Source organism: Crotalus tigris, unplaced genomic scaffold (genome assembly GCF_016545835.1).
Source record: "Crotalus tigris isolate CLP2741 ecotype Arizona unplaced genomic scaffold, ASM1654583v1 scf7180000017667.1391209, whole genome shotgun sequence".
NCBI classification, from domain to species: Eukaryota; Metazoa; Chordata; class Lepidosauria; order Squamata; family Viperidae; genus Crotalus; species Crotalus tigris.
In genome coordinates, this window is record NW_024096553.1 from 423,488 (window position 1) to 445,750 (window position 22,263).

General features: G+C 36.8%; 1 protein-coding gene across 4 annotated transcripts in view; it reads right to left on the minus strand.

The window, feature by feature from the left end:
* Positions 1-22,263, minus strand: part of ST7 (suppression of tumorigenicity 7) — a 132,486-nt gene that overhangs the window by 44,958 nt on the left and 65,265 nt on the right. For all 4 annotated transcript variants that reach the window (XR_005556012.1, XM_039337002.1, XM_039337003.1 and 1 more), the window contains exons 2-7: positions 17,225-17,307; positions 9,026-9,185; positions 7,524-7,578; positions 5,267-5,382; positions 4,533-4,608; positions 3,485-3,639 (exon numbers count right to left, since the gene is read on the minus strand). Coding sequence is in view for 3 of the 4 variants with exons in the window: in XM_039337002.1 (XP_039192936.1) it covers positions 3,485-3,639; positions 4,533-4,608; positions 5,267-5,382; positions 7,524-7,578; positions 9,026-9,185; positions 17,225-17,307 (645 nt within the window). In the remaining variant the exon portion in view is untranslated. The remainder of the gene's footprint in view (positions 1-3,484; positions 3,640-4,532; positions 4,609-5,266; positions 5,383-7,523; positions 7,579-9,025; positions 9,186-17,224; positions 17,308-22,263) is intronic.

Below are 22,263 nucleotides of genomic sequence, written 5' to 3' on the forward strand. Positions count from 1 at the left end.
TTAAATTATTTATTATTATTATTACTACTACTACTACTACTATTATTATTATTATTATTATTAGCAGCAGCAGCAGCAGCAGCAAAATTTCAGACTGATTATCTACAACGTCATGATCGAGTTGCCAAAATTATACTTTTTGCTTTTCCAGAAGTTTGGGTTTGAATGCAGCAAAAATTACCGGGAACACCAAATTGATAATGCTCTTGAAAATGAGCAAGTCAAGATCCTGTGGGACTTTCCCATCCAAACAGACAGACATCTGGCCACAACTCACCTGACATCACTAATGTGGAAAAGAAAAAAGTCTGGTTCATTGATATTGCAATACCAGATAACGCATGAATTGAAGAGAAATAAAAATGCCAAATGCAATAAAAGGGGCGTTGTCTGTGGCTGTGGCAGCAGACCACAATCGGAGCTGATGGTAGCTCTCTTCCTTCTTTCCTCTTCCTTCCTCTTGCCCCAATGTGTGGAGGTAACCTCAGGCAATCTTATAAAGAATCCCTTCTTTATCTGCAGGGGAAAGGAATCCGGATGGTAGCCCCACCCACAAAGGAAAACCGCAGGTTGATCCGCTTGTTCAAAATGGCGAATTGGAGGAAGCCCCGCCTCCCAATAGTAGCCCTGGAAGCCACGAGGCTCAAACAATGGCGGAGCTCTAAGTTCGGCAACAGGAAAGTTCCTTTGGCCTTAAGGTGGCTGCGCCTCTCCGCTGAGGAGAAAGAAACGGCGCCAGAGCTCTGCTCTGTTCAGGGCGCGCTTCTCGCGCCGCTCAGCTGATCGATGCCGAGCGGCGCCGCGGTTTGCTGCTTCCCGCGCCGCTCAGCTGTTTAGCGCCGAGCGGCGTCTCTGCTTGGTCGGCCGAGCGCAGTCGGCCACTCAGCTGTTTGGCGGGCCGGGTAGGTCCCCGCGGCAAACGGCTGCTCGGCGGGCCGGATATCGGGCGATCCGGCCCCGGTTCAAACCTCCCCTGCTAGCCGCCCTGACGCCCCTCTCACCACTCCGGCGATCCTGGCTGCACCTCAAGATTCTATCAGCTAACTGGAGAACTTGCTTTCAAATTTGGAAGGAAGAGGGAATGATTTCTCTTATTTTGGAGTGAAATTCCTTTTGTTTTCTGAGAGCTGCTTCTCGCACTTCTACCAGGCTTCGAGACTGAGTCAAAACTGGGGTCACGCCCAAAGGAAGGGGTGTGGCCAAAGTTTTTACCCAGTCTGCCGGGCAGGAAGGCTGTCATAGAACCCATCCATTGGACTCTACAGCCATCCTGCTGGAGAAACACCTGGTTAACTATGTGACCAACCTTAACATGCCATTAAGTCAGGGGTGACTTTAAGCCATTATAGAATTTCTTTAGAAGCATATGCTAGTATTACTACAAAACATTCATCTTTAAAATGGGAAAACCATCCAGGTAACTATGGCTATAATGTATTGTGTATCAATGAACTGAAACATTAAATAAAATTTTCAGTGATATCAATAATATTTGGCATGTTATCTTAATTTTAAAAAGAAGGAAGCCAACTTTGGTAGATACAGTAAATTAGTCAAAGAGTCATTCCTCTCATTTTGATCACTGAAGACTGCAATGCACATATTGGGCTAGAAAGATAAAACCTAGATCACTGAATGTATTTACCAAGAGCTTCACACATACTATGGGAGTACAGATTCTGACCAGCAAGTTTTTCAAGTTTTGTTATGTTTTAATTTATGTCTTTGTTTAATCTCCAGAGTATTCAGAGGCCCTGTTTCTGTTTTATTTTTGTTTTAGTTTTTGATTTTCTTAAAGATAGGCAATTCAGATTAGTGGAAGAGGACAACCTGAATATTGCCAGAGTGCAATTCCTATCATTTGTCATTTGCTACGCTGGTAGAAATTATGACATGTAAGGTATCAGAAAGTGAACCAATTACTGCTGTCCCTCCCTAATCTAAACCATGTAAACCAGATAAGGAGAAGTCCTGTTCATTCTATAATGGCAACCTTTGATTTGACTTTTTGACTATGTATGATAATCGTATCCTTTTATATTGTGCCACTATAAAGACACTGCAAGTTCTCTATTTTTTAGAAAAATCATTTCTGTGCAGAAAATTTATTATCATACATTATCATCCCTCCGAGAGCTCTTGACCAAAACCCACATTCTCAGACTCTATGAAAAGGTGCTATTCTTTTACGATTTGAAAATAATCCTTTATTAGATAATTAATTTCATTCAATGTATCTAGAAATTTTACTCTTGATTAGCTAATTTGCTTCTTATAAACAGCCTCTATCTTCTCAAGCTTTATTTAGCCTTTCTACCATTTCTCCAATAACATCAACATGCAGACAAAAAAAAATAGGCAAATTTTAATTTTCTGTTAATGATTCAATCATAATAAATGCTAACAACAATGTCATTCTGTAACATATAATTCTCAGTTTTATAGACTTACTACTAATTACTTGCATTCACCCATTTTGGAAGAAAAGCATGGAGAATCCAGTGCACTGATTGGGCTGAAACCTTACTAACACACACACACACACACACACAGAATAATGTCACTAAACATATTTTGAAAAATGTGAGCTGAAAAAGGAACATTTTTTTCATAAAACATCAAAAAGAAAAAGCAAATGCAAAAGAAGTCTCTAAATATGATCCACTTGTTTTTATTTTACAAATTAAACAATCAAATTCTTCCAGATTCTTTTTTTGCATGACATATTTCATTTTTGTGATTAAATAAATTAACTCATTGCTCTTATCCCACTTTGAATTCATCTTTTCTGCATGCAGGTGGCTGTAACTAGAAACTATGGATTATTTTCTCCAATAACCTAATAAGTTCATAAGAAGTCAAAAATGTATTCTTTTTAGCTATCTTAAGTTGTACACCCCTAGACTTATTTCTTCCATTACATTTTTTGCATTTTTTTCTTTTTTTCCAGTTTTGCAAATTATTTACATACTGTTTATCTTATATTACTGAATTTCACAGTTTTTTTCACAGAACTATTGCACTATTCAGTTTTTATAATAAATAGAATTCAATGTTCAAGCTACAGTATTTCTCTGTAGTCAAATTATTCTTAGTCAATTGCAAGACACTTGTTTCTCAGAGATCCCTACATATTATAGGAAGACAGCTGTATTAGACTATGATAGCCAAAAGTTATGAGGAGTGTGGCAGCATCTTTTCAGACTAATATGTTTATTAAAAGGCATAAGCTTTTGTGAACTATAGCTCATTTCATAATGCACGCATATGGAGTGGCTAAACTGATGCAGGATTAAATCGGGATGAGAAAGTGAATGAAGGTAACCACCCTGTCTTTTATTTTTTTCCTATCGCCTCATCCTAATTTAAATCCTACATCAGTTTAGCCATTCCAAGCATCTAATGAAATGAACCTATGAGTCACAAAAGGCCCTACAGAGACCTTCTGATCTAAATAATTGGTAACAGAAGGAAAGATTCTTACTGTGCTGAGCTTCATATTGGGTACCATGATGCTGTAATTGTTGGCTACGTCTGTAACAGCCTTCACCTGCTTTCAGAGCCTGTTTAAACAGTTTTTCTGCTTCCACAATAGTTGTTGCTTCCTCTTCTGCCAAGAGAATGTAAGCAGTGGCACATCTGTCAACAAAATGACAAAGTAATCATCACAAAGAAAAAAATAATAGGATACATTGTTAGGGTACATTAGTTGGACAAGTGATTTGGGCATACCTGATTCTTTTAGGTAAAATGTATGCCTCAATCCAGCAACTGGCTGCAGGCATGGAAACTCTGCAACATATTTTCAGATCTACCAAGCAACCTTATTCACTTCAACAGAATACAACTTTGCATGTGCCCAATTCTGCAAGTTCCAAGCTATCCAATCCTGAAGCTATGGATCTGGGCAGCAAACTACCAGTTAAAATTCAGGTTGTGGTGGGATAGAAGAACTCTGCAAATACCAAATTCCATATGTTTCAACTAGCAACATGATTGGTTTTATTTTGGAACCATACTGTATATGCAACCCATGACTGAACAAATAATATCCAAAGAACAACTAAGATAGAAAGCCCAACAGGCAAACAAAGACCATTGTAAATGGATATGGCAAAAGGGTGAAAGGGGCATTCAAGTACAGTAAGTGTTATACATCATGTCTGAAATAAGTAGATGAGAATACATCAAAAAGATACTGTCTCTTAAAAGCTCAGAAAATGTATCAGTCCATGTCTATCATAATTAGTATGAAAGAAATGTTTCTCCTGCATCAACTCCAACTCCTCTTCTTAATTTAGAAAAAAAATGAAAATATCACACAAATACAACTTTAGCTGCAACAAATGTAAAGGTATAGATTCCATACACACATTGCTCAGGTGCTAATTGTACAGAATACTATTTCAAGTTTTCTCAGTTTGTACAAGATTTTTCCAATGGCAAGAAACTGGCACAAGACTCCCCAAGTAATAAGAAATTATAACAAAGCAAATCAATAAAAAAAATCAAAGGACTTTTAATAGACTTACTCATTTAATTCTAAAGCTTCATGTGCTGCAGAAATTCTGGCCTGTGGGTTTCTTTCTCTCCAAGCCTTTTGCATTACTATGAAATCAAACATTTTTTTTAAATGCAGTAATTTGGAGGTAATGTTAGGCTTATTTAAAGTACTAACATATTAGCAGGGCATTTCACCATACAAATAATTAATTAAATCCAAAAATATAATCAGATACTGATGATAGAAGAGGTACTCTTTCAATATGTTTCAAGAAGAATGAACTTACAACTATTAGTTAATATCAGCAATGCATTATGTACAAATGTGATAAGAATAGATTACTCCAAAGCAGCTATGAAAACTATCAATGCAATTAAGTAGATCCTTAACAAAAGATAACATGCTGGTCCTTCAGTGCTCTAGCAACCGCTTAAGGCATTTTTGACTATTCTGAAAGAAAAAAACCCCTGTTCCCTTTAAAAAAATAACAGTAAGTTCCCAGAATCAATGGTGATAACACAATACAACCATAAGTGCTATTCTACAGCAAGGGGAAACAGCATTTGGAAATACATATGATCATATAATCCAAATTCCAAATTACCATATCAGGAAATATGATATAAATATATTATATAAATTATTAAATGAAACACATGCATTGTTAAGAATCAAGACATCTGTGATATCCTTTATTTCCAATTTCTTAAAACAGACTTTACAATTTGCTACAAATTCAAATAAATTTAGTAAAATTCTTACTGGCATCTGCAGGCCTTAAATGGTCAGTATCACATGTGAAAAATGTTTGATGATCTTGTGCTGAAAGATTCATATCGTAATATGTCAATGGTTCTCTTCCAGTCACCCAGGTGTATCTGAAAATAGATTTGTGTTTTGTGCATTCAGGACAGATGTGCAGGATGAGAAATTGTAAAAATAAACATCATACATTCATAATGTGATGATTTTCCTTATGCTGCTTTTTCTTTTGGTAAAAATGTATCCACATGCATCCTTCATCCTTCTTAATATAGTAACCTCCATCTACAAATCCAACTATGGTACTAAAAAGTGATTTTGGAAAGAATTGTACTTGCTTTAAATTGAAGAAAAATTGAGAAGTTATTGAAGTATTGTTCAATAGTGATATTGTTGATATACACTGGCACATTTAATAAATTGAATTTAAAATAATCTTGAACGCTGGCTTAATTGGTTTAAAATAGTTCTGGATGTACTTACGTCAGTTCTATATATATAATTTTGTGGTCACAGACTAAAATGCAAGTGCAACAAAAGAAAACACAAGAAAAATATAATCACAAACAATTAACACCAGAAGCCTTGGCTAAAGGGAATTACAACGTTCTCCTCTAATAGTTACAGCTCTTAAAAGAAATTTAGAAACCTGAGAAGTAATATAGGAGGAGCCATCCCCTAGATAATGTAAAACCAAATTACCGTATTTTCCGGCATATAAGGCGACTCGGCGTATAAGATGACCCCTGACTTTGGCGCCGATTTCCATGCCTAGAAAGTCATCTTATATGCCAGAAACTATCGTAATTTCTGGCGTATAAGATGACTCAGCATATAAGATGACCCCGACTTCGGCGCCAATTTCAACTCTTTAGAAAGTCATCTTATACGCCGGAAAATACGGCACTAACATTAGAACCAGAGGGATTAATTCCAAGGAGAGGCAATAATTTAATTCTGACTGTATTATACATAGGGCAGTATAATAAGACATGCTGCACAGTTTCAACTTCAGCCCTATCACAGGGGCATAGTCGCTCACTAAATGGGAGCCCCTTGAATCGCCCATCGAGTAGTGCTGAGGGCAAGACATTGAAACAGGCTAGGGAAAAAACTCTTCTATACTTGGGGATGGTTAGAGTATAGAAATAAGAGGCCATCCTCAATCCATAATTATTAGAATGGCTAAAGATCAAAGGGGAGCAGGTTTTGTTGGCTCTGACTCTTAAGTATTGCAAATCTATGTCCACAAGCCGTTGGACTACCCTAAACTGGGCGTCCTTGAGACCATAATCTCCCAGAGCATCCCCTGTAAAACCTAGCAAGTGGAGTTTCTTCGTCAGCTCCCTCTCCCAATGAGAAGTAGAGAATCAGCAAACACCAGGGAGAGGTAGCTACCAGGGGCGTATAATATATGTTTTGATTATGTTAAGGAAGCTACTCTATATTTAAAGAAGTTATTGTATTATTTTCAGCTTCTCCCCTTAATCTTGAGGCTTCTGATTTGGGAGGAGATGAAGCCAAGGTGGTTCAGTGATTGAGGTACTCAAATTCAAATTCCCATTCAATCACAAAGCTCATTGGGTGACTTTGAGCTTAGTCTGATCTAGTTTACAGAACTGTTATAGTGAGGATTAAAATGATAGATGACTCTATGTACACTGCATTGAGTGCTTAAGAAAAACTATAATATATAAATGTAGAAAAAGTAAAATATAGTTGTTAATGAGATTCTTGATATAGACTAATAGAGGCACTAAAAGAAATTTACAAATTAACACTGTCTGAATGAAACAGTAGTCTAGTTCATGCATTCATCATCCTTAAGTTTAGAATTATCTGGAAGACAGCAAGACCAACCTTAACTGATTCATGTACTTCAGCACTGTTATTCTTGGTATGCTAAAGTGGAAACTTCTGCAGGGGAATATGTCTTCTTGTCCTGTTTTCCTATATATTTCCAAAAACTGAAGTCTAACTATGCAGCGTACTTACTTATCTATGCAGGGTAGTGTCAAGTGTTCATTCTCCAACATAAGGACAAAGTAGAAGAGACTGGATCCAAAGTCCATATATCCTTATTTGAACTATTTGCATAAGATAAACATCTGAAAGAGGCACCTGACTTCTTGAAGTTTACGATGATGAGCTAATGCTTAAAACTACTTTCTAAATAGACTAGCATATGTAACCAGTGTTTAAAAATAATTTCCAAACAGGCTAACATATTTGAATAACAAATCTACAAAGCACTCACCGGTTATATTCAGCTCCTCTAAACAGATTTAAGGGATTTCGCCAGACTTTACATTCTGCCACAAAAATTTTGGAAACAAATTATATTCTAATTAGTTATCCCAGGTGGTACATCTGAAACACTTAAATAGACAACCAAATGGTAATAATGTATTTATTATAGATTGGGCACCTTTAAGTGCTGACACTTAACATATTATATTTAATAAGAATTATAATCACTTCTTTGATTTCACGAATTATTGGTATCTACAGGAACAAATAAAGATGAATGCTTTCCAATACTGTAAAATTACTAATACATCAAAACTCATTGAGGTAAAATAAACCCTTTCAATAAATATTTCTTTAAAAAGCAAACAGATTATGTTTCAGAATGATTCCCAAGTATTTTAGATGAGAATAAAAAGGTGATTTGTTAACAAAACAAACATTGCATAGATAATGTCCCTGAGTATGGCTTGAATAGAGTAACTGAATGAAGAGAACTGTCCTCTGAAAGCTGTTATATTGTAAATGATTTCATTCTAGATTAGCCATTTGCCAACTGTGATCTGTTGCCACAATTCATCCTGTGGGAATTAACACCAAGTAGCAAGTGGATTCACCTGTGAGCTTAGAAATCAGAATTGTTGAAGTATTTTCTTTAGTCACTTTGGGCCTAATTATTACTTCAGCAATGTTATACTAACTAGTTTACAGTACAGATCAGCAGAATAATACAATAGTCAGCTTTTTGTAATCTTCCTCTGCTGTTATTCAATAAATAAAATAAGACTCCAGCTACTGATTATTTATTTGTATCCTATTATTATTTTTACAAAATAAATCAAGGCAGCAAAGATATCCAACAAATCTTCCTCATCCTATTTTCCCCACAAAAACCACCCTGTGGTGTGGGTTGGGCTGAGAGAGAATGACTGGCCCAAAGTCACATAAAAGGATTTCATCACTAAGACAGGACATGGTCTCTGGCTTTCTAGTTTGTATTTTAACAATTAGATCACACTGATTCTATTAAATAATCTCACATTGACAAGAAAATAGAGAAATAAAGGCAGAGAACTCCATACTGTCTGAGAGCCAATTTGGAGATTCCAGTACCCCATTTATCAAAATGGTTCCCTAGCTTTGTTTTGTTCTGACACAGTGAGCAGTAAAGCTATGCAAGAATGTTAGTGGAAAAGATGAAAAATACACACACACAAACAAAAAACATTTTTTAAAAAACTTTCTGGCCCAGTTTTCAACCCTGGGATTTTCTTGTGATTTCTCACCAAGGCTGATTAGTGTTTGCAGAAGTGAGCAAATCAAGCTTTCCCAAATATATCAAACATCATAAATGATAAAAAAATAAGCAATGATTTGCTCAATCTGCAGAAAGGACTTTTAACTGATATAGTTAACTTGTCCTGCTTAAAATATAAAATAATTATTTAAATTAATTAATCATAATTAGTACATTGTTAAATTGAAATGATGATTAAATTATAATTATTTTACCTGAAACACTCTGTCGGTTTGAATCTGAGTCCCCATTGCTTGTATTTGAGCTACTGGGGGAATTATTGTCCACCCCACCCAGTAGAGGGCGCAAGTGACTCACAGAGACTTGCTCGATGAAGGAAGTTCCATACTTCCGAAAATACCACCATTCAAATATCTAAATCAGATGGGAAAACATGTAATTATTTGGCTTTTTAAGCTATTTCTACTGCCATTCACATTTACAGAATGTAAACTTAATACTGAAATATATTTTGGATAAAATATTTGTTATAATTTATACAGTGCTATGTGGCATACTAGATTTCCTATATATTAAAACAGGAAAAAGAAAGAATGGGTGGAAACATTGACAAGGAATGTGGACAAATGAAATAACAGATATTCTAAAATTTGAGTGAGGAGCACTAAGGGGAATAGTGCATGATCAGAAAAAAGATGTATCTTTTGGGTAGAGTTTGAATTCATCACATGGGGAAGGAGACTAAAAAACAAATCTAATGAGCAATGGAATTATTTGATAGTTCTCAAATAAGAAGTTAACTTAAATGGCTATTTTATTTCTATATTTCTGTGATTCATCCATGCTGATTCTACTTCATTTTATAGTTCTACTTATACCAGGGAAAAGCTTCATATATATAAACCTACAACCAGTGGTGATCCTACAAGTGAAAAGCAGCAATATGAGATGTTCCACAGATAGGAAAGAAGAGGATTCAGCCAACTTTGAATGTATTGAATATGTTCCAACAGTTAGGAAATCAAGGAGAGGACTTCCACATCTCCCCAATGGAATGTAAGATCCTAGGCATTTCCTTCTCCTAGGCTGGGGCTTATTGGCCAAGCAGTAGAAGTAGGGGAATTATTTTCATTCTCACACACTTATTATTGCACTATAAAAGCCCTTCAAGCAATGTGATGATTCTAAAGAGGAGACTTAGAGGTGGAGATATAATAAAAAATAGAAGATAACTGTTAAGCAAATGCACAGAAGCCTCAATACATAATTTCCAAGAACTTGTATTCAATATGACAAGGATGAAAAGCCATTTTTCAATTAGTCTTAATAATTTCATAAAAGCTACCATCATTTAAAAGACAAGCGCACTGATGTTTTTTTAAAGTGACAATGAGCCATTTATTTTTTATAACATATTTGCAATAGGTAATATTTCTGCTGACCAGAAACCTGAGGATATGCAGTAACAACAAACCTTACTTCACAGCTAAACTCAATTATTACACCATGCCAAATAGGAAGAGGCTACTCTGAAAAGCTAAGAAATCATCTCTCAATAAATGAACTATCAAATGTTTGGAAAACCCTTAAAAATATCATTGACTACAGCAAACCTGAATGCGTTTTACTGTAGGTTTGAGAGGAAACCATTGTCAACTATCTCCACCCTCTCCCTCTCAGATACACCAATAGCCAAGTCTCCTACAACTGACTCCATTCTCTGGGCTCCCCACCTCTGGTGATCACAAAAAAAGATGTGGGAGGTCTATTTCACAGACAAAAACCTGAGAAAGCACCAGGCCCAGACAGGGAAACTCCTTCTTGCTTGAAAGTCTGTGCTAACCAACTGGCCTCCATCTTCACCTGTGTCAACGCTGTGACAATTAAGAAATTGCAGCCATTTTATCTTTTGCTTTGCTTGTGTTTTTTCTGTTGCTTGGGATTCTCAGATGTAGAAGGGGGGAAGGGGGGAATGCTTGAGCATTTTCAGTTAGCCTAAACAATTGCAGCTGGGTGAGCTTCAAAGTCAATTCTAGATAAAAGTTTTGGCCGGACTGTGAAGTGGGGAGGAGAGCCCTTGTTTTAGATTAATTGGTGAATGTGATTTATGACAGCCTTTCTGGGGTGGGAACTGTAACTTGTTACATTGTAGGGGGGGAGGGAACTTTAGTCTTGGGTTCAACTAGAGTGTATGTAAGTGCTGATACTTTGTTTCCTGAATAAAATGTTCTTTAAGGAAGAAATCTTTGCCTTGAACTTATTTCAATTGGCTTCATCTATCGGAACCATGACAACCTGCATCATTAAAAAATCACTAGAGATATTTTATGTTCCTTCTTGCATCAAATGCTCTACTATCACCCCAATGCTTAAGAAACCCTCCATCAAGGAGCTCAATGACTACAGACCAGTTGGTCTGACATCTGTAGTTATGAAAAACTTCGAAAGATTAGTGCTGGCTCACCTGAAAACCATCACGGATCTGCAGTTAGACCCCTTGCAATTTTCCCACCGTGCACATAGATGATGATGATGATGCAGATGATGTTGTTAATATGGCACTGCACTACATCTTAAAACATCTTGAATTTCCAAGGACATATGCAAGGGTCCTTTTCGTAAACTTCAGCTCAGCATTCAATACTATCATTCCAGATACTCTTCTCGCTAAACTGACTAGCTGTGCCTGACCATATTTGTAAGTGGATCATAAGTTTTCTAACAGATAGGAAGCAGAAGGTGAAGCTATTCAAAATCACATTGGATAACTAAACAATTAGCACATGTGCCCCCCAAGGCTGTGTGCTCTCTCCATTGCTCTTTTCTCTCTATACCAATGACTGCATCTCAAATGATCCCTCTGTTAAAGTACTGAAGTTTGCAGATAATACAACAGTCATTGGTCTCATTTGAGATGATGACGAATCTGCATATAAATGGCAAGTTGAACAACTGGCCCTGTGGTGTGGTTGGAATAATCTTGAATACACTCAAAACTGTAGAGATGAAGATAGATTTTAGGAGAAGACCTCCTATTCTACCATCTCACAACACTAGACAACACAGTATCAACAGTAGAGATCTTCAAGTTTTGTGGTTCTCTAATATCTCAGGACTTGAAATGGACACCTAACACAACGTCATCAAAAAAGCACAACAAAGAATGTTCTTCCTGTGCCAACTCAGAAACCTATACTGCCTAAGGAGCTACTGATACAATTCTACAGAGGAATTATTGAGTCTGTCATTTGCACCTCTATAACTGTCTGGTTTGGCACAGCAACCAAACAGGAGAGACACAGACTTCAATAGATAGTTAGGACTGCATAAAAAATAATTGCTACCAGCCTTCCATTGTGGACTTGCACACTGCACAAGCCAGAAAGAGGACTGTGAAAATATCTACAGACTCCTCACATCCTGGATATAAACAGTTTCAACTTCTTCTCTCAAGACAATGCTATAGGGCATTGCACGCCAAAACAACTAGATACAAGCAGTTCCCCCCCCCCACACACAACGCCATCACTCTGCTAATTTCCACAACCCTGGCTTATGTCTTATGCCCTAGGGCAGGGGTGTCAAACTCAATTTCATTGAGGGCCGCATCAGCATTGCAGTTGCCTTTGGGGGTCCGGGGAGATGCAGCCTACTGGATGGGAATGGATGTAGGAGGTGTGGCCTACTGGGTGGGCATGGCCAGCTCTACATCGTTCAAGTCAAGGGTGCCTGTGGGGGCCTGGACAATTCTTAGGGTCTCTGGCAGAAGGGGGTGGGATCGGGGCAAGCACCAAGGCATGGTCCATTTCTCCATTCCTCACAAAGAATGACACCTTCCCAGCATGCACCCAGGGGGTGGGGCCGACACAGCAGGGGCTGGTTCCTTGCTGTTTCTAGACGGCCTTGTAGTGCTAAGACTGAATGCGTTTCAGCATAGATGGCCACCACAAAATTGTACATTGGCTCCTGGCCGGCCTGGGCCAGGGCCAAGGCAGCAGGGGCCATTCCCTCACTGTTTCCAGGATGGCTTCGCGGGCCACATGAAACCACTTTGCGGGCCGCATCCAGCCCCCGGGCCTTGTGTTTGACAAGTCTGCCCTAGGGTGTCAAACCATGTAGTAGGACTGTATTACTATTATCCTTCTTATTTTTCCTAATCTATTCCTTTAGCATCTTATGGGTATAACTTTGTTGTTTGCATTATTTGATTTATGTTGATTGCTTTTATTTAGTATCCTATGACTAACACTGAGAATTTATCTTATGATTTATGATTATTGTATTTATGATTATGATCATGATTTATCACTTGTTGCTTGCATGTACAAGGAGAGATTATGTACCAGAGACAAATTCTTTGTGTGTCTTGGCCAATAAAGAATTCTAAATTCTAAACAGAGAAGTAATGGAATCGACCACCTGCATTCTTGGGACTTATGCATTGCTCTCTGTGTAAACAAGCTTTCTTCTCTTTGATGAATACTCAGTTATTCTGCATCCTGCAGAAGTAGGATATTAATGAATCATTATTAATTAGATCAGAATTTGTTTTAAGAATGTTACAGCAGTAACAACAGTTACCACAATGATGGATCCAGAAGGAAAAGGTCAATAAAAATGTAAAAAAAAAATAATAAGACTGACTCCTCCTGTTGTTTCCCCCTTGTCCTTTCACTGCAGCAATACCCCTTAAAACAAAATTACATTTTATCTAAACTTAGCAAAATACCTTCACTTAATCCTTTGCTGTTATTTCTAAGGTTAAAATTTGTACCTAAAAGTAAAATATAAATTCTGAAAATTAATGTTTCATTGTTGGAATTATTGCTTCCCCCCCATCCTACAAAATTCAAATCATTTGTCTGAAAAGTTTCATTTGTGTTTTATTTTCATCTTTGATCATATACCCTGAGATAAAATTAGATCATGGAATACCCAAGATCACAGGTCGGCAACCTACAGCTCCGGAGCCGCATGCGGCTCTTTGAGCCTTCCCCTGCGGCTCCCAGCCTCCTCTGCCTTTGCAGAGAGAGACAGAGACAGAGAGAGGAATTGCGCTTCCCTGCTTCTCTCTCTCTCTCTCTCTCTCTCTCTCTCTCTCTCTCTCTCTCTCTCTCTCTCTGTGTGTGTGTTTGTGTGTATGTATGTGTGTGTGTGTGTGTGTGTGTGTGTGTGTGTGTGTGTATAAAAAAGAGACTGCACTCACAGTGTTCTCCGAGGAACTGAAAAGCTTACTGGGCGGAGCTCTTCCCTTTGCTGCGTCTCTGCAGGAAGCAGGAAGGGCAGGAGAGAGCTAGCTAGCCCAGCTAGGCTGACTCAGGAATTCTGGGAGTTGAAGTCCATGAGTCATAAAAGAGACGAGGTTGCCTACCCCTGATCTTGTTGGACAACAGCCTGAAGCTTGTCAGGTGAGCAGCAGATAAGAGAGGGGGGGAGAAAGAGAGAGAGAGAAAGAGAGAGAGAGGGAGAGAGAGAGAGAGAGAGAGAGAGAGAGAGAGAGAGAGAGAGAGAGAGAGGAAAGAGAGAGAGAGAAAGAAAGAGAGCGGGGGAAGAGGAGTGGCAGACCAAGGGCAGATAGAGAGGGAGAGAGAGAGAGAGAGAGACCCTTTTGACATCTAAAATGAAGATAACACTGCATATATCCTTTTTTTACGTGTGTGTGTGTGTGTGTGTGTGTGTGTGTGTGTGTGTGTATGTATGTATATATATATATACATACATACATATACATATACATATATACACACACACACACACACACACATACATACACACACACAAACACACACACACAAACACACACACACCTATAATAAAGGTAAAAAAGGATATATGCAGTGTTATCTTCATTTTGCGGCTCCCAGTGTTTTGTTTTTGGTGGGAAACGGGTCCAAGTGGCTCTTTAAGTGTTTTGGGTTGCCTACCCCTGCCCAAGATACACTCATTAGGAAAGTAATGATTTTTTTATTACTTAGAAACAACAAAGTCTCTCAATCTCTTTGGCAGACATGTTATTCTTCAGAAAGCTTTTCCTGAATGAGCTCTAAGTATCTTGAGGGACTAAAGAGAACTTGTAGATGTAGACAAAACAGCTGTGTTTCGTATATCCTCTGGGTATATGTCTTTTCTTTCTGTTACGTTAATGGTGAGTTTGGAATATTTTGTAAGTTTGGACTTTTCTGGCTAATTTAAAAAAATAATTCCTTATTTAAGGGAAAGAAACCACTTTCTGGAAAGAAGTTCATCCAGAAGTCAAATTAGAAAAGTCAATCCATAGGTTTAATTCAGAAAGTAGATTATCTCAAGAATTATTCTGATATTCTGATTTTAGCCAAGCTTTTTTTTCTAAGATTGTTTATTTTAATAGCTATTTTATTAAGTTTTTATAGTTACATATCTTTAGTGCTTAATAAACAACATGTTGTCTGGGTTTACATATTTAACATTGATAGTAATACGACTTCCATTTTTACTCTGTATTCTGCTTTTCTAGCCATTTATAAAAAATATTTTTTGCTAATCTTGCAGGTGGTAAATACCGTCTATAAAACATTTATATAGATTTCCTTTATAAGTAGCTGCCCCTGTTATTTTATAGTTTCTTTCCCACAAATTTTGCCATTTTTCTAATTTTATATTGTATCCAAATTTCTTTGCCAAAGTTATCATTGTTTCTTTAACTTGTTCATCTTCCATCTTTAGGTTTAACAAAAAATTTATACAGATTTTTAATCAATTTCTTATCTGATGACAATAGTATCTGGTCAAACACTGTTTGATCTTTATAAAAACCATATGTTTTGGCATCTTTTTTGTATCTCATTTGCATTTACAAGTGTGGCCACCATGATAGCTCAATGTCCTGCTTTTCCAATTCTTGTTTAGTTTTAATTTCCCATCAGTATTCAAAATGTCTCTGTATGTTATAAGTTTCTCATAGTTGGTTAAATTTGGGTGCACAAACACTTCCATTGTCGAGATCCATCCTGGTATTTTCATATAGATTTTCATTTTTATCTTTTCCCATGCCAGAAGTAAGGCATTTCTTATATACCGTATATGCCGGCATATAAGGCGACTTCCGCAAGCATTAAAATCGGCGCCAAAGATGGGGGTCGTCTTATACGCCGGGTCGTCTTATACGCCAGAAATACTGGTAGTTTCCTGAGTATAAGACGACGTTCTAGGAATGCAACTTGGCGCCAAAGACAGGGGTTGTCTTATACACTGGGTCGCCTAATACGCCGGCATATATGGTAGTGATTTTGAAAGTATTTATGGATTTTGTTCTTTCCACACCATAGAAAAGCATGTCATCCAAGTTGTAGGTCATGTCCCTCTAGATATAGTAGTCTTTTGTGCCTAAAGGTTATCCACTCTTTTAACCATGTTAATACAGCTGCTTGACAATATAAAACCCACCGGAAGTGGTGCCATAGAAAATCCCGCGCAATGTGAAGATGCCAAAGGAATACTGCTAGTGAAGTTCATGGAGCATGGTTTGACCATCAATTCAGAAGTCTACTGTGAAACATTACGAAAACTCAGACGAGCCATCCATAACAAGTGTCGAGGCCTGCTGGTGCTGGTTCACAATAATGCTCATCCGCAGACCACTAGATGCACCCAAGAACTTTTGAAGCAGTTCCATGTTTTTGATCATCCCCCATAGCCCAGATCTGGCACCGAGCAACTACTACTAATGAATTTCAAACATTGTAAGAAGTTATGACAAGTGCCTCAATTTGAATGGCAATTATGTCAAAAAATAATATAATATTGTAGTTTTCTAATGTGTATAATACACATTAGAAAACTCTGAGAGTGTCTGTCATTGATACCCAAACAGAGGTTTATTTCTGAATTGCCCTCATATGTTAGGTATCATGCATACATCTAATAAATTAAACTGTGATGTATTTATCTTTAATGTGCCATTAGAGAAGTGGCTCCCAACCTTTTCTATACCCTGCACCCCTAGAACACTTCTGATATATTCTAGCACCTCTTACAAAAGTTCAAAATAATGAATTATGCATATACACTATAATTTTGAAACGTCTAAATCCAAGTTTTTGCACCCCCTGGAATATCGTCTAGCAGCCCCAGGGGGTGCAAGCACCCCGGTTGGGAACCCTGCATTAGAGTCTTTGTTTTTATATATATGTCTCTATTTTCATGGCCAGAAATTTGAACTAATACACAGAGTGTACTTTAAACAAATTGTTTTTTTCTATGCTAATTGACAAAAGTATAATTTCTCTAGTATGTACTCAAGCAAATTTGCTCCACAGAACAAGACTTAACATTCAGATTAATTTGTGACTAACATGAATTATACAAGATACATAAATATGGAAACTTGAAGGAAAAAAGACAAAAAACATATAGCTGTAAAATCCAATGTATTATAGAAGATTATAAAATATTTTAAAAATAGATCTAGTACTTACCAAAATAAGCCCTGAGATTAACGAAGAAGTGCCTGTCAAGGCAACGTAGAATTTGGGTGTTAATGTGTTCAAAAACATACTCACTGAAAGAGAAAGATAAAAAAAGGTCAGTGTAAGGACCCACTTCAAATCCTCTTCCCAAGAAAGCAGAACTCCAAAAGGAACTTTTATTAGGAGAGGTTGACAGCAGGCATAGAAGGCAGGATCTGTTGGTTTCCTATGCAAATCGATAGGTTAAAGAAACAAAAAACAAACCCCACCCCCCCCCCAACAGTTCATCTGGTCAGTTCAAATGGGCCAATCCCCAGGTGTTAAGTCCACTGTGGGAACGAGGCTGATAAGACTCCATTCCCAAGGTTGTGAAAACATTGTTGGGTCTTTGCACCTTCCGTTCTGCAGCGAGAGATAAGCCAGATGACCGGAGGCACATTCCTTTCTCACCCCAGGTTGGCCAAGGGGGGAATAGTTCAAAGAGCAAGCAGATAGAGGAAATGGAGAGGGTATATTATAGCAGCTAAGTGAAAGTCCAATACAAATACAATCCCTCAAAAGCCTCCCCCCTCCCCCCAGTAGTATGGCAGAACCCAGAGAGAAGAAAATAAAAAGAAAGGGAAAGGAAAAGATTCCCCCACCAAAGAAATGGGTTCTGACAGTCACTAATGATTTGCCTGGTTTTCCCTTTACCATAATCTGAAATAAAAATATGCAGAAAAAACAATTGCAACCAGACTGCATTCCAACCTATATACTACACGTGTCAGAAAGAGAGCTGAGAAAATATCTAGACCCCCTCATATCCTAGACATAAACTGTTTCAATTCCTCCCCTTGGGACAGAGCATTGCATGCCAAAACAACTAGATGCAAAGACAGGTTTTTTTTTCCTTGTGCCATCACTCTGCCGAACATCTAATTCCTGTCTTGTGTCTAAGGATATTTTCCCGTGTAGTATTACTATTATCCTTCTCATCTTTTCTATTACCTTCTCCTATTAGTATCTTATGATTATATTACATTGTTTTTGTAGGTACATTTTTTGTTTGTATGTACATGTTATTTGTATGTTGTTTGTATGTTGTATGTTGTTTGTATGTTGTTTGTATCCTGTTCACAAGACACACATCTTAACAGAGTTAAACTTTGTGAAACATGAAAGGCATGTATGTATGTATGTATGTATGTATGTGTGTGTATGTATGTATGTATGTATGTATATATATATATATATATATATATATGAAGGTAGAGCTACAATCATAACCTTGTACATGCATGCAAACAGTTAGGAGTAGCTTCTGAAGCAAGATGTACAAGCCTTACAATGAAGTGGCTGCATTAACAATCTGAAGAGAGGTATCTTTGCACCCCTGTACACTGCAAAGTATCTTTTTCAATTGTTTTGCACACCTTCAATGTAATGCTGTATCTTCAATGGAAATGCAAGTAGTTTTGCCTAAAGATGGGTGTTTAATAATATCAACATTAAGTCAAATGTGGCCAAATACCTTTCTCTTTTTAGCATCTTATTCTTATCTTTCAAATGTCAAAGAACTTTCTGTACATTTTCCCCATATATAACAGCCATTAGGAGAAAGATATGTCTATATTTTCAATTTGCAACCAGAAACATATAGTTGATTATATGGGATTCAAAAAGTTAAACTAGTATGGGCCTTGGGTTTGATTCAGTAGGAAATTCTTATGTTCTTAAATAAGCAGTATGCAAATTTTTACATTGACTTTATGTAATTTGTGTATATAGAAAATGTATTTAATTTTTTAACTATCCGGTTTCATCCTTCAGAGGAAGAAAACAATGTAGAGATCAGAGATAAAATATTTCCAATGGTTTCAGGAGCAAAAAAGATACCAGCTGGGGGGTTGGAGGAATTTGCAGCTACAGTAAGTTTGTCTCAAGAGAGAAATGAATTGGCAAAAAACAGTTGAAACCAACTCTCAAATCTTGCCAAATATACTGTGATCATATAAGTAGCATGCTGAACAGCTCCGTGGAGACCAAAGCTATAATTATCAACAAGTAGGAGGTTACATTTCAAGCTTTTTGACTGCTCAACTATACCCTTCTAAAAATTGCTTGTTATATATCAAGTGTCATACTTTCTGGCACACAGAATTGCCATGATAGTTATTTAATCCTAAGCATGGGCATGATGTTTATAATTACACTTAGAAAGGTGCAAAATTATTTCCTTTGGCCTTTGATTGTAAATGATCATAGCTACCCTGAATATATTTTGCATATATTTGTTTTTTGCATTCAAACACAATGTTTTTATGTTATAACTTGCATTTTATTTTCCTTTATTGCTAGACTGTGTTTAATATATTTCTCCCTTTCTTTCTATGTTTGCTTTCTATGTTTTCACATATATGGCTATCAACACCTTTAAAAAATCCCTCTGCAAATCATGTTATGGCTCAAGCAATTGCTTTTCACATGTCAAATAGCTATAGTGGCCTAGAAGTATGGTTTTGCCAAATAAGGTAACATGAATGTAGACTAAGAAGAATGAAGACACAGGAAAACAAGCAGTATATTTCTTACATTAGATAATTTGTTAAGAAAACCCAGACTGTGCAATGCCTATTGCCTTGCAATTAACATTGGGGGAAATCCACAGGAAATAATTCATCTATCAAGCCTCAAAGAATGCTTATGCTGTTTCAGCCATTATTGCTTCTTAGCTTGCCTACAACTCGGAGAGAAGGGAGGGAAGAGTGGAATGCAGACGTCTGATATTAAGAGGCCAGTCCATGAGAACCAAGGACATTCAAGATTTATTTATTGAGAACTAAAGATATTCTCTCATAATAGTTATCTGAATTATAATTGGATAATGTGACCTGCACTAATAGGGGAAGGGAGACTTTTATACTTTTAATATAGCAAATTAGGTGGGAAATAACCAGAGCTGGTTTCCTTTCACCTGTACCGAAATAATGTGCTCAATAAAGTTTTGCATTAGAGATTGGATCATTTCAGATCATTGGGTTCATCATTCAGAACCTTGACATCAGCATGGTTTCATGTGAATTCAGTGCAAAAATCTTCAATACCTTAAAATATAATATTCCTATAAAAGTGATCAGAGAAATAAGAGATTACATTAGTTTGCAATGTAATTTATATAAACTTTGAAAACCAAAAGTGTTTCTTTTTGGGAGAGTCATTAAAGGGAATTCTTTTGGTTCCCTGGGATTCTTGGATGAGGGTAATTAGCTTACATCCTGATTCCAGGATGATGCACCAATTCAAAATTACATGACCTTGGTCACTGTATTTGTTGGTACAAATTTAACTAATTTTAAAAATATCTACCATAGCTTATAATTATTTATAATTATAATAATGACCTATTCTGAAAACAACAGTTATTTTCTGGTCCAATTCAATTTATGGGCTTTGATCCTTACAATCTTACCTGGCTAAAGACTACTGGGCAATCAAAGGGTCTGAGTGTCTTATTTATTAACTTGTCTCCGATGCAGAAAGTGGGGTTCTTTTGTTAAGCTCATAGTAGATCAGGAGATCAGTACTCACTTTCTGATTTCTAAAAACAGCATTTAGGAACTATACTGTTCCTTTCACTATGTCTTTTAAATTACTTTGCAGATTTTATTGCTTTAAAGTTTTAAATATTTGTTATTGTTACTGTTATTACTGGTTCACTGTGAATCATTTTGGTTGCTTTTTAACAGGCAGCACAGAAATATTACTGAAGGAAGAAAGGAAATGATAGTGGTAAATGCTACTAATGAAAATATTAATGCTGCTTATTCTAAAAGTTTATTTTGGTGACTCAATCCATTCTTCAATAGCAAAACACGTTCTATATGCATAATACTGCAGCTTCATTTTGCCAAATCTCTAGTTGCAAAGATCTCAGTTGGATATACCTATTGCTATTGCAGGAAAAAAAGTATTGGACCAACAATCTGGATAAATATAAATTTGCTTCATTTGGTTTAAGTTTCTGATAATGATTTTCAATTGCTTTTCATACAAATGTTATAGTGTTTTTAACAATTTTGACTTTCAAACCACATTTGAAAGAGAAATTAGATTTCTCAAACTATGCTAAAATATACAATATAATAGTTACATTTAATGTTCGTGGCATAGGCATCCTGATATGGAGAAAACTGTAAATGGGAAAAGGTTAACACTCACACTTTGAATTGTGCCTGGAAAGGAATTGTTAACTAGTTGCTTAACAATTCAAAGATGTGCTCTTTGCCTGTTTTTCTTTCCAGAGGGCTGTATCAAAACACTATGCCACAATTCTCCTGAATTGTGGCCTCCTATGCAGGTCTGGGACAAAAGTCCCCATCAGAAGTGGTGATTTGACTGCCAAGAAAGCTATTCTTTGTCTTTCTGTTGGGATTGCAGGCTGAGGATTATTAGTTAAACCTCAGAGATTCATTACTACTTCCCTCAAGCAGGTTGATAGCATGGTTTTCTCTTGGGAGCTTCCTTGGGTTAATTTAATAGTCTTGTCTAGCAAACTCTGCAGAGATTGTTCTGCAAATCCCAGCCAAAAGATTAACATCATCATGATGGTGCCTTCAGGGATTTTAAACCCACTGTTCTGATAGAAATGCTAATTCAAAAATACTAATGACTGTTTTGGATGAAGGAAGGGATGTTACAGGGAACAAATGAAAATACTAAATAACTTGCTATGAAATATATTGGTTTTACATTTCTGGGTCATTATGAAGCATTGGCAATATCACTGCCCAGGCAGTGGATAAACCAAAAGAGTTGGAAATCTTACTACCAAAAACATCAGCCTACTATAGGGCAATGATTCCTCAAAATAATCTTGCACCTTTATAAAAAAAACCCTGAAAAACTGCAATATTGTTCTAACTATATTCACTCATACATTGTACATACATAAAACCAGGGCTTTTTTTTGTCATAGAACGCCCAGAATGGAGTTCCAGTACCATTTTTGGATGGAACCTTGTACGGGTAGGCAAGGCGGGTTGTATGATGTATGTAAGTTCTTTATT